Source organism: Canis lupus, chromosome 6, assembly GCF_003254725.2.
Source record: "Canis lupus dingo isolate Sandy chromosome 6, ASM325472v2, whole genome shotgun sequence".
NCBI classification, from domain to species: Eukaryota; Metazoa; Chordata; class Mammalia; order Carnivora; family Canidae; genus Canis; species Canis lupus.
In genome coordinates this window covers 62,175,828-62,190,163 of record NC_064248.1, presented here as the reverse complement: position 1 = coordinate 62,190,163, position 14,336 = coordinate 62,175,828, and the positions used below count along the sequence as shown (strand labels likewise).

General features: G+C 35.5%; 1 protein-coding gene across 8 annotated transcripts in view; it reads right to left on the bottom strand.

Annotated features, from left to right (window-relative positions):
* ZNHIT6 (zinc finger HIT-type containing 6) overlaps positions 1–14,336 on the bottom strand; it is an 84,959-nt gene that overhangs the window by 52,338 nt on the left and 18,285 nt on the right. For all 8 annotated transcript variants that reach the window (XR_004816347.2, XR_007411540.1, XR_004816345.2 and 5 more), the window contains exon 6: positions 374–442. Coding sequence is in view for 3 of the 8 variants with exons in the window: in XM_035717187.2 (XP_035573080.2) it covers positions 374–442 (69 nt within the window). In the remaining 5 variants the exon portion in view is untranslated. The remainder of the gene's footprint in view (positions 1–373; positions 443–14,336) is intronic.

The window sequence follows — 14,336 nt, the reverse complement described above, 5'->3', positions numbered from 1 at the left end:
ATCTTTCTCCTCATGTCTGCTCTGCCTGGAGAAATAAACACCATCATGACTTCTGTGGCTAATCATTTCCCTTAGAGTTTTACCACCTCTGCAAGTATTCCTAAAAAGTACACCATCTTATATTTACAAACAGAATCACACTCTAGGCATTCTTCCTTAACTTGTTTTTCTCATTCAACATTTGAGATCATGTTGATGTATGTAGCTGTAGTTCATTCAATAATGTTGAGCTACTTAATTGTATTAAGATAACAACTTAATTATCCATTCTACTGACATACATTTACCGATACCACATTTAAGTTAATAGGGTTATTTTAAATACAAAAACACAGTAAGAACAAAGAAGCTCTTAATAGTGGTTATACTATACCTTTTTTCTATGTACACAGCTTGACTCTGAGGAAACTGGAGCTTCACATGCCAACAAAACTGTTGTTTCCTAAATTAGAAGATAATCTTATGAGGACCAAGTTAGATAATAAAAGTCTGAGCACAAATTGAACCTCCTGAATTTTCATTTTCAGATAACTATTCAAAAAGTATTCTCAGAATTTAATGTATCTTTTCTACTATTTTCTTTTTTTCTAGGATTTTAGAAGCTGTTGTTTTCTAAACAATATACTTGTAAGGATTTTTAAGAGGAAAACAAAATTAAGTGCAGCAGTTCTAAATTACAAGGACTTTATATTCCTGAATTAGAAGGCAATGTCTCACAGTTCAGGGGTTTTTTAGATCAATGTGCTACTACTCGAAGTTTACAAATAAATTTGCTTATGACTAAAAACAATGAGCTGATGTCTTTGCCTAACTAGTCTGGAAATTAGGTGAATGAAGTGTTGTCTGGTTGTGACCAGCTGGCTGCAGATACACTTCTGAGCCATGAGTACGTGCATTCAGTAGCAAAACAGTAGACAACAAGTTGGTTGCTAAGCAGAACGCACTCTAAGCTAGAGTCCCTTTGCTTTCAGGTCTAAACTTTGGTTTGATACAGGGTCAACAGTAATAATTCACTAAATGGCTAATTTTAGCATAATGACCATATGTTCTATTTAGCATACCTAAATTTGGTGATACTATATACCATTCCTTTAAAAAATTGTATGCTCGAAATATTGAATCCAACACAGAAATTTAAATGTTTTCACCATATGATGGTTTTACATGTTTTCCTTACTTAGAAGAAATTTCTAACAATCCACTGGCAAGTTAATGGCCAAAAGCACATCCAAGCAGATGACCAGCATCACTATAAATCTATCCCTTAGTAGTATGGCTCCAAAATCTCAACTAATTTTCTTTAAATACAATCTAGTACAGTAGCTCTCACCAAACATTCACAAGATTTAGTCAAATTTTTGTCAGAATAACCATAAAAGCAAGTAGAAATCCTTCTGTTAGGGTAAGTTATCATAGATCTGCTTATAGAAGTTTTCTTTCATAACAAGACAGTTTTTGGCTTTAGCTAGAAAAAAATATGCTTGATTATGCTTATGTTGAAAGTACCACTTACCATATAAGAAACAATCATGTTTAGTATTTGTTTTTTTCGATAGAACAAAGCCACAAGCACACTTTACTAATTTAAAGACCAGATGTTTAAAATCTCAGAGAAAAAAAACTTTAAAAAAAATCTGAAAGCAAATATAACAGTTCCTGGTTTTAAATAAATAATTCTTCCAAAACAAAAACTCTGCAATGTACATTATCTGTGAAATAGGCAGAGCATCACATCATCAAATTTAGAGATTCCACGTTTTGTTTTTCTAAGCATTTTATTTATTTATTCATTTGAGACAGAGAGAGAGAGAGAGAGAGAGAGCACACACACAAGAGCGTGCATGTGTGGTGTGGAGGAGCTGAAGAGGAAGGAAGGAAGAGGGAGGAGGCAAAGAGTCTCAAGCACACTCCGTGCTGAGTGGAGTGTGGAGCCCAACACAGGGTGGCTTGATCTTACGACCCTAAGGATCATGACCTGAGCAGAAACCAAGAGTAGGACCTTCAAACAACTGAGTCACCAGGCACCCAATTCCACATTTCTTAGTAAGAAATAAACTGATTTTTAAATCTTAATGTATAATATGGTTTTTAACTATATTTGTATTTTCTGTGTTAAATTACAGGGGAGAAAAAAGATTATGAACTCATCATCCTATGGAATTATAAATCATATTCAATTATTCCAATCATTGCTTAAGTAATTTCAAGAACCATTTTTCTTTCTTAACATTCAGTAGACCCTAAATATCTTCAAAAAGTACTAAACATCCCAAAAACAAAGGAAGAAAAGCCCTTAGAAATAATTTTATTTGCTACAGTTAACTAGCTGTGGTTGTAGGGAAGTCATTCACTACTGTTTTATTATATAAAACATAACTGCAAAATTATGATTATAAAAACCTTTCTACATTTGGTCTCAGTTCAAACATGAACAAATTTGAAAAGTACATTTACTTAAAAAAATGTGATCTTGCAATACTTTAAAACCAAGAAAAAGAGTATAAACAACACTCAAGACTTAAGAAACTTGCACTCTGCAATATTTATTTGAAATACGTTTTTCTTCCAAGAAATAGAAGGCTATTGATATGGTTGATAATCCTTTCTATTGTTCTTTGATCGAATTCCCTTCTCATCTATCATCAGAGGTAGCTACTTTCCTGATGTTGGGTATGTATTCTCGCCATCCATGGTTTTATGTTTTATATTTTATGGATATATACATAGCTATAAACAATATAGTATTTTATGTAATATTAACACTTACTTCAAAGTTATCATACTCTAAATATCCTATGCCTTGCTTTTCATTTACATTATGCTTTAGATTTATCAGATTAGTTCATTAATTTAAACCATCATACAGAATTTCACTTTGTGAAAAATGCCAAAACCTATTTATCCATTCTCTACTGATAGACATTATGACTGTTTTCAATTTTTTATCATTTGTTCTTCCATATGAAATTACAGTAAAGAAAAAATAAAAGACTATCTCTATGAATGGGTCTATCATTTAACTCTACTGGTACACAAAATTAAAAGTTAGCTTCACTGAAAAACTGCCTGTACTTTTTAACTCTAATGGTAGCATAAAAAGCATGTGCAAACAGTAATTCAGAATAGAAGACTTAAGTGAAAGAATGGACATAGAGAAGTTGAAGGGCACTGTATATAGAATTCCCAAAATGGCTGAGTTAATTTATCTCTGAAGTTGTTGCCAATTCTTTAGAGTTGGCAACTGATGCAGTTGCCATGGGCAATCAAATCTAAGTCTCAAATAATTAAGATTTTTTAAATTAAACTTTTAAATTTAATTCCAGCGTAGTTAACATGCAGTGTTCTATCAGTGCTCATCATAAGCACTACCATCTATTTCACCTTCCTCCACTTCCCTCCCGGTAACTATCAGTTTGTTCTTCAAAGAATTAAGTTTGTTTCCCACTTTTCATAATTATATATCGTGATACATGCTCCAATTACACACACACACGCATACCTTTTTGTATTTTGGACTATTTTAATTTTATTTTATTTTAAAGATTTTATTTATTCATGAGAGACACAGGCAGAGGGAGAAGCAGGCTCCATGCAGAGACCCCGATGTGGGACTCGATTCCGGGACTCCAGGATCACACCCTGGGCTGAAGGCAGGCTCTAAACCGCCGAGCCACCCAAGGATCCCCTTGGACTATTTTATAAAGACAGATTCTAAGGAGTAGAATTATTGGGCTAGGACAAATTTTCTTAAACTATGCAGTGTTAATATTCTGGATCACATACTTCTTTGTTATGGAAGGCAGGACAGGAGGGAGGCAAGGGAGACATTTTCTCATGTAGGATGTTTAGCAGCATCCCTTGAGATGCCACTAGCAACACCCACTCCTCCAGTTGGGACAACAAAAGATGCTCCCAATTATTGCAAATGTCTTCTGGGAGGCAAAATCACCACTGAATGAGAACTGGGACAGAGATTAAAACATTTACTATTACTCCTACTATATTAAGACTATTGTTCCCTAAATTAAACAAAATGCCTTCAACTATAATAATGTCACTGTGTCCTTGCCATAATTACCAATGTTCTCACAAATGGAAATACTGTACCCTGATATCCTAGGTAACTTAGGCATCTCAAGGCAGTATGGTTAGAGTTTGATAATACCAGCTCACTTATAACCAAACAAAAGTAAGTAGAAATATTTTCACCTATCAGATTTACAAAAATGATGTTAAAATTAGAAATACTAGGCAATTGTGGTGAAATGGACACTTTCCATTGCTGAGAGGAATATAAATCGGTGTAAGCATCTGGCAGTTCAATTTCATAACAGCTATAAATAAATATTAATAATGCAAGAAATATATATATTTTTGCCTCAACTGTTTTATTCCCAGGAATTTATTTCAAGGAAACAATTGGACAAGTAATGACATGTGCTCATGTCCACTGTGTCATTCTTTATAACAGAAAAAAATAAAAAATAATCTAAATGGATATCATCAGAGAACTGATTAAATACATTAGAGCAGATCCAGATAGTGAATGAAAAGTTGAGGCAGAACTATATGTGCTGGGGAAGAAAAATGTACGTGCTAAATGAAGGCATTTATGTTGAAAATATGTCCACGCGTGTGTTTACAAGTATGAAGGATGTGCCCCAAACTCTTAACTATAGTTATTTCTTGCCATTATGAAAGGACTTCTTACTTTATATATCTCTATTAAATCTTTGACATAATGATTTCTCTTTTATATAAACAGCAAAGTCAAAAATGCTTTTTTTAAAAAAGATTTTATTTATTTATTCATGAGAGATATAGAGACAAAGGCAGAGGGAGAAGCAGGTTCCCTGTGGGGGAGCCTGATGTGGAACTTGAACCCAGGACCCCAGGATCATGACCTGAGCCTAAGGCAGATGCTCAACCACTGAGCCACCCAGGTGTCCCAAAAATGTTTTCATTGGAAAACACAGGATGGTAGTCCTAGAAAGGACAGGATTAATTTTAACATTCTTTTTAAACCTAAAAATATTTATTATTGGAAGTGTTCTTTTAAGAGCTTTCCTTTTTTATCTCAGAAATTATTACCCAACCAGAACTAGGGTTACTTATCTAATAATTTTTACAGCTTCAAAGCTATCTTCCTCAAGAAATATGCCACAGCTAAGAGTTACATATGATGGCTGAATTCTAAGAACTAAGATTTCTAATATAAAATTTAAATGAGCTTGAATATTTTTATTCCTAAAAAAAAAAAATCACCAACTTTTATTTCACTCTCTCACTGACTAACCAATACTTATTCAAAGAACACTCCTAAAGGCCCAGTAGTCATTAAGGATGTGAACAAAGGGGATGAGCCCAAGGTAGGCTTCTGTTTAGGCTCGAAGTCAACCACCAATCCTGGGCACTGTGTTTCCTTTCCATATGGCTATGAGAGGAGGAGTATAGTTTCCACATGAAAGAACCTTGTTCTTCATGTACACTGTACAAAGGAAGAATACTCATTGTACTGTAAGGATCAGAGGTAAGACAGGGCAAAAGTTAAGTGGACTCTGTGCTTAAATCTTACTCTCAACAATTTCTAACTTGATGTGATTTGTATCTGTGATTCAGATTTTTCACAGTAAAATGGGGGATAACAATAGTATTTATACCATAGTGTTAAATGAGTAAATGTATCTCAAGGGCTCAGAATATATAAAAAATGTTAATTACTGTTATTGCCATTATAATAATTCTACATTCAATACCTTGAATTATGAAGCTTAAAAACAGAAATATGAAGCTTAAAAACAGAAATATTCACAGTCTTTAAGAATATTTTGCCATGAGTTCCTAACCAAAGTGCGCTTATACTGAATTTAGTGTTTAGTGTCTAGAAATGAAACTGGGCATCTGGATTCATAGTAGATTGTAAAAAAGACCTGAATGTTCTGTTAAACATTATGGATTTTATTCTGTGGTTAATGCACCAACAGCAAAGGTTTTTTTAAAAAGAATGAAATGAAGGGCTTAGTGGCAGACTCAAATCACCCTACTATTTATTTAACTCTCCTAGTAAATATTCAAGACATTAACTTTCAGCTTTTGTTTATAGTTATTAAGGGAAATATCTCTCACTACTTTTGAGAAGCACAATGACATATCATGTCAGTTCAAATGTGCCTAAAATTGTTACTTCTAATTTTTAAATACAGGTGATTCCATGGGAGTAAGCTAAAGCTAGAATTTCCACATGTCTACTCTTTAGAATACTACACCACTAGTTAAATTAGTAAAGTCTACAGGCTATCAAACCTGCCAGCAGGTCCTTTTACCAGAGAGCACTAGCAAGCAGCAATAGTAGTAATAGTTTATTAAGTGCTTTTAATATGTCAGACATTGTTCTAAATGTTTACATGTATTAATTCATTTAATTCTTCTAGCCCTAAGATGAATGACATTATTTCATTTTACAGATGAGAACCCTAAGAGGAAAGTCCATTTCAAGGTCATTATTCAGCTGGAAAGTGACAGAAGTGAAATTTTAATCCAGGCAGTACAATAATTCCAGTCTATGCTCTAATCGTCTATACTATTATGAACTTACTAGAACTGCAACTTCAATAACCATGTATTTTTATGTACTATTAATTTAAATGTACCTCAGTCATATTTTACATATTTGCCTTCATATTTTGAAATCATTTATAAGAGTTATAGTTTAATTGCCTCCTTTGTAATCTCTTATTACCACCAACTTTCTTCCTAATCCATAACCATACTTTGATGAATGGAACCCATTCCCTATCTCTAGGGACATGCACTTATGAGTTGGCTTAAGAAAATCACTATCCTAGGTTTTCCTCGACACAATGGCTCAGGATGGGGCAGATGACCTAAGAGGTCCAATCGTGGTGAATTTCAGGTTTTCTATTCAGTGATGCTCAGAGAGAAGCACTCTTGGATATTTACTGCAACTCAAACTATTACCGGGGGCATCCTATGACCATGAGGATTCAGCTGACACCACTGAAGATATAATGGAGAATCAGCAATAAACTAGATCACTGATGATGTAATTGAGTCATTTTATCTATTAACTCTGAAGTCCATCTTACCTCAGGACATTCAGTTACGACAGCCAATAATATGCCCTTTTACAGCTCAAACTGGTTTGAATTGGGTATTCTATTTCAAGCAACATCAAGCATCCTGATATAAGAAATTAAAGTTTTCTTCTTTCTAGATTTCATCTTTTATTATGAAGCAGTAGAAAAGGAAGATAGCCTATAAATTGTTAACTCTTATGAAATTTGGAAGCAGTATATAACACCTGAAGGAATTTCAGGAGAAAACCATTTTCTTCCACCATCAGTTATAAAACCTTATTTTAATTTAAAGCAGAAAGAAAATCTACCAAATTTTGAAATCCTTCAAGGAAAAAACAAATGTATAAAACATCTACATAATCCTTCACTCACAGGCATTTTATCTTTGAAAATACATTTCAAGAGCAAATTTTAAAGTCCCAAGAATAAATATAACCATTCCTCATAAAAAATAATCCATCTATTTTATTACGATTGGTACCATAATAAGTGTTTTTGGAAGAGTGAATACAAAGGATCTGTGTAGTTACTTAGCATGGATTAAAATTACTGGAATTGGGGAGAATGAAAACCATAATTTTATGTGTCTCACATCATTATGAAAATACTTTGAAAAGTTCCAGTTATATATTACATTTTACTCTTTCAAAAATTAGTTTCACCACTACACAATAATAATAGGAAACAGGTTAAGTATGTGGTACTGGCTTTAGTAGACAGTATATTAAGAAAATGGATATAGCAGGTGAAGACTGATATAAAAAAGTACATTTTGCTTCAAATAACTGATAAATACTTGAGCACTTAATAAAGCAGTTCTCAACTGGGAATTGTACCAACCTGGGCGGTGGGGACATTTAGAAATGGCTGGGCAGTTTCTGACTGTTCCAAGACTGGGAAGCACTTTAGGCATTTTAGTGGGCAGAGACCAAAAATGCTAACCTTCCTGTAATGAATGGGAAAGTCCCACACAACAAAAAAACTGTCCTGTTCAAAATGCCAACAGAGCCCCTAGTAAGAAACACACCAGAATGCAGAAAGGAGATATATACACTCTCCTTTCTGCATACACAACACACACGTAATATAAATATACACATATATATGCATACCAAAAATGAATGCCAGCACTAAATGCAGCATGTGTTTCATATTAACTGTAGAGAAAATATATAAGAACTGTGGTAAAAAGAAATAATGGAGAAGATGAGCTATCCTGTGTATTTTCACAGATGGCTAGAAAATAATGGATGAGGAAAACATTCTAGGCTTAAGTATGGTGACCAGCCTGTGTATACTTGGTTAAATACATGAGGAAATCAGGTGGGGACAGACTATGAAAACCCATATTTAGTGTGGATCCCTCATACTAACAGGAACATTTTCTGCTCAAAGTATGACTGTCTAAACTCTCTGGTATGGCATATAAGGTCCTGCAAAGCCCAGGCCCAGTGGGGCTCTCTCCAACCTCATCTCTTACCACTTACCAACTCCCAACCTAACTTCTAGACACGTCAAACTACATACACTGTCTTAAATTTACTACTTTATCCTTTTGCAACTGATACCCTCATCACAAAACCATCCTTAAACCTAGATTTAACTCCTTGATTTTGAGCAAGTGACCATCACAGCAAAAACACATTTTGTAAAGACATATCAGACAGACAGCAGTGTATCAAGTGACTGAAGTAAGGAGACACTGAGATAGGGAGGGCATGTAAAAGTTCCTCAGTAGTCCAGGGTGACACAAGGTGGCCTGCACGGGAGAATATGTCTGATATATGTGGCAGAGAAAGAAGTGGAAAGAGATACATGCCAGAGGCATATCATGAAGTAGTAGACCTGGGGACGAGGGAAGGCTTTCCCTAACTGAACCAGGGTGGGGACCCCAAGATGACCAAGGGTGTTTTCTAGTTCCATGAATGCTGGCTAATTGTTTTTACGGAGAAGTACAACCTCTGTGGTGCTGTATGTCACAGAAACGTCTCACTACTACCTACACGGCTCCTGTAAGGAAATGGCTATTTGAAGAACCAGTTTCTAGTCTTTCCCACTGTTTTTTCTAAGGTCCTGCTGTTGTTCTGAAAATCTTCAACCAAACTAGATCACTGCAAAATTGACTTGTCCCCCCCCATGACCACAGCTGTTAAACCTGTCATTTCATTTTCCTTTGCTCTTTTCTAAAGTCAGTCTGCAGTAAAGTACAAACCTATACTACTTACAGGTAATCACGCAAACAAAATACTGTGCTTTATGAAGTGTATCACCATTCTTCATAAGAAAAGAAAAAAGGTGCTACTGACATTAATAAAGAGGTAGATGGGTCTATTATTGTGATATAATTAGAATGCTGTGATTTTATCCAAAGGAAAAAAAGTAATTTTGTGAATCTGTAAAAGGTTACTTCTTTACAAGAGAGACATCTAGTGGCTAGTTTCTAAAAAAGGACTGGAGCTCAATTACTAATTCACACTGTTGTTAAAATAATGGACACACTTCTACCATCTTCATACTCTAAGAGAGACCCACAGATAGAAAAGAACCCTGAGCCAAAAGGAAGTTAAAACCTCAGTTCTAAGCTGACAGAGAGGAATGATAAAAAGGACTGGGTTGCTTAGAAGTTATGTGGAGACAAACTGCAGGAGAAAGAAAGGCCAAAAGTTGGGATTGGGTGGTTAGTCCACACTAGAGTCCAAGCCTGGAGTTAAGCTAAAAATACTATTGGGGAAGGGATCTTCAGTCCAATTTTTTTTTTTTTTTTTCAGTTGACAAGTCAAAGTGCATTCTTGACCTCACTGTTGAATCCTCAGACCCAAATAGCCAGGAAGATAAAATGAGGGGAGTTATGTGACCAAATGAGACTTGTTACTTATCCAGGCACAACCAAAACATCTCCGGGTTTGATACCTATGGCATCCTGTAGTAAACACTAAAACAATACTGAAAAAGAGTGGCAATTGTGGATAAAAATGTAGAATCATATATATATTTTTCAAAGATTCTATTTACAACTCAAAATGTTTAATGGTCCTGCCCACATCTATCAATGCCTTTTAAAATTATTTTAACAAAGTCATTTATTTATTCTTAAAATAAGCATTACATGCAAATGATCTAAAATTGAAAAAGGTATAAAACAGGACATAATTCCCATCCCTGTCCCCTTCCACTCAATTGCCTTCCTTTAGGATAACCACTGTCAGCAGTTTATATAACTTTATTCATTTAGTATTTCTGAAAATCATTCTATATTAATACATTCAGACCTGCTCCATTCTTTTTCCATTGTAAAAGCATTCCATATTTTAAGTAGTTCTAAATGAATCTAAATTTAGATTCATGCTACTCTTTTGCTATTACAGACAACATTGCACTCAATATCCTTGTACATATTCCATTTTCCATTCATATAGTTTTTTTTTGTTTGTTTGTTTTTTTGAATTTATGATAGGCACGCAGTGAGAGAGAGAGAGAGAGAGAGAGAGAGAGAGGCAGAGACACAGGCAGAGGGAGAAGCAGGCTCCATGCACCGGGAGCCCGACGTGGGATTCGATCCCGGGTCTCCAGGATCGCGCCCTGGGCCAAAGGCAGGCGCCAAACCGCTGCGCCACCCAGGGATCCCCATATAGTTTTATCTATCAAATAAATTTCGAGAAGTGGAATTGTTAGGTGAACAAGTCATTATCACATCTTCCTTACCTGTTTCTTTTCCACTACTGACCTTACCTTTGTACCAGTGCTGCCAGTGCTGATTTTAAACAATTAGGATATTTTAGAAAAGATAATCTGAAAACCTTCTCAATAGCATACATTAAGAAATCCTGGGGGAAAAAAATCCTTGAGAGGGGTGCCTGGGTGGCTCAATGGTTGAGCACCTGCCTTTGGCTCAGGTCATGATACCAGGGTCTTGCCTCTCCCTTGCCTACTATGCCTCTCTCTGTGTGTCTCTCATGAACAAAAAAATAAAACCTTAAAAATTTCTTAAAAAAGAAATCCTGGAGAAATGAACTAAACAGATTGAGCTCATCAGCAATAAGAGATATCTTCAGGAACCAAAAGAGAGCAGGAACTGAAGATCCTGGGAGAATGCTGAATGAAGCTACATCTGCTCTGGAATCCTTTGCAAACCTTGGTACCAAGAGGCTGGGGTGACTGGAGACAAGATCTTGGGCCCACATAGGCTGTAGACATCAAACTGGGGATCACAACATAAAACCAGTGAAAGTGTAAGCCAGAAAAATCCTGCCCACTAGCAAAGGAAAACAATTAGAAAACTTGTGGACCTCAACTCAGGCTCTCGGGATAAACATAGAGAGGAGAAAGGGAAAAATCTCAATTGAGAATGCAAAGCTGCCATTTCCTCAAATTGTTTTGGGGTTCAAATTATTCCTACTACACAGTCGGAAAAACTTAAGACTAAGAAATTAAAGAGGATCATGAATTGGTGCCATGGAGTACATTGGCATAAGCAAATGCACGCAACCTTCTATGTCAACTTGCATTCACAGATACATTTTAGGGAAAAAACAAAACAAAACAAGGAAACCAGCCACCATAATCAAAAGTCTGCAGAAACAGGAGACAGCAATAACAGACTTCCAAGAACTTCTGATACTGGAATTATTTACACAGATAATAAATGTTCAAATTATTAAACAAAGAGGAACTTAAATATGAGAAAAGAATACAGTTCTATCTAAAAGAGCAGATAGATTTGGGAAAGACCGAGAACTTCTAGAAATGAAAAACAAAACTGAAACAAAGAAATACTCAGTGTATGAGCTAAAGAGAAGGTTAATTAGATACAGCTGAGGAGATAGTAACTTGGATGATGTAACTGAATAAATTACTTCAAATGCAGCAACGACTAACAAAATATTAAAATAATGCCTTAGAACTTCCAGAACTACCATATTCTGAAAGCACAAATCCCAAGGAAGATAAATTTGAAAAATCAAAGGCCCTTATACTGCAACTAGAGAACTTCAAAGACAAAAGTGAATACCTGAAAAGCAAATGAATGAAAAAAAAAAAAGACTATATAAAAGAGTGTTCTCAAAAGGTACAAATGTCCTATATAATAAATAAGTCACAGGGATATAAGGTACAGCATGGTAACTACAGTTAAAAATATTGTATTACTTATCTGAAAGTGGTTAAGACTGTAGACCTCAAAAGTTCTCATTACAGAAAAAAATTTCCTCTTCTTTCTTAACTATGTGAGGTGATGTATGTTAACTAGACCTGTGATAATCATTTCACAATGTATATAAATATTGAATCATTATGTTGTACACTTGAAACTAATGTTATATATGTCAATTATACCTCAATTAAAAAATAATTTAAGGGATCCTTGGGTAGCTTAGCAGTTTAGCGCCTGCCTTTGGCCCAGGGCATGATCCTGGAGACCCGGGATCGAGTCCCATGTCGGGCTCCCTGCATGGAGCCTGCTTCTCCCTCTGCTGTGTCTCTGCCTCTCTCTGTGTGTGTCTTTCATGAATAAATAAATAAATATTAAAAAAAAATAATAATTTAAAAAAGTGTTCCCAAAAGTGGTAAAAAAATAAGATAAGGGAATAAATAACTGAATGGAATACTGAAATAAAATGTCATGATATTTCATATTCAGCTAAACTTATCATTCAAAAGCAAGGCTAAGCTTATAGGATTCCATATGTGGAATTTTAAATAAGGCAAAACTCATCACCAAGGGAAAAATATACAACAGGGTGTCACCGGGGAAGAGAGGAGCAAATAAGGAAAGACCTTTCTGGGGTGATGGTAATATTCTATATATTCATAGGGACTATGTTATACAGATGTAGGCATACCTTGGAGATAATCATAGGTAGAACACTATAATGAAAGTAAATATTGCAACAAAGCCAGTGAAATTAATTTTTTAGTTTCCCAGTGTGTAAAAAGTTATTTTTACACTATACTGCAGTCTGTTAAGTGTGCAATAGTATCATGTCTAAAAAAAAACGTACAGGGCAGCCCAGGTGGCTCAGCGGTTTAGCGCCGCCTTCAGCCCAGGGCCTGATCCTGGAGACCCAGGATCGAGTCCCACATCAGGCTCCCTGTATGGAGCCTGCTTCTCCCTCTGCCGGTGTCTCTGCCTCTCTCTCTCTGTGTCTCTCATGAATAAATAGATAAAATCTTAAAAAAAAAAAAAGATGTTTAAAAAATATGTACATACCTTAATTTAAAAATATTGCAAAAAAAATGCTAACCATCATCTGAGCTTTTAGTGAGTCATAATGTTTTTGCTAGGGGAAGGTCCTGCCTCAGTACTGAGGGCTGCTGACTGACAGGGTGGCAATTTTTAAAAATAAGGTAACAATCAAGTTTGTTTCACCAACTGATTCACACATGATTTCTCTGTAGCATGTGATACTGTTTAATAGCACTTAACCATAAAATTTCCTTCAAAATTAGGTCAGTCATCTCAAACCCTACCACTGCTTTATCAACTAAGTTTAGATAACATACTAACTCTTTTGTTGTCATTTCAACAGTTTTCCAGCATCCACACCAGGAGTAGATTCCATCTCAGGAAACCACTATTTTTGTTCATCCATAAGAAGCAGCTCCTCATCCGGTAAAGTTTTACTGAGATTGCAGCCCATTACCAATTACCAATTGTTCAGGCTCCACTGCTACTTCTGGTTCTCTTGCTGCTTCCAGCACATCTGTAGTTACTTCCCCCACAAATGTCTTAAACCCCTCAACATCCTCTATGAGGGCTGGATTTACTTTTTCTAAAACATTCCTGTGAATGTTGATATTCTGACTTTCCCCATGAATCACAAATGTTCTTCATGGCATCTAGAATGGTGAATCCTTTTCCAGGTTTTCAATGGACTGACTCTGCCCAAGTCCATCAGAGGAATCACTATTTTTGGCAGCTACAGACTTACGAAATGTATTAAATAGTAAGACTTGAAGGTCAAAATGACTCCCTGACCCCATGGGCTGCAGAATGGATGTTGTGGTGAAAGGCATGAAAACAACATTCATCTACTGTCTAGCTCCATCAGCTCTTTTGTCCACTTGAACACTTAGAAGGTCACTGTAGGGGTTATTAATTGGCTTAATTGCAATTTTGTTGTATTACAGGGAATAGGAGACCTGAAGAGAAGGAGAAAGATAGGGAATGGCCAGTTGGTGGAACAGTCAGAATCCACACTTTTATCAATTAAATTCACTATTTTATATGAGTGCCTTTCGTGG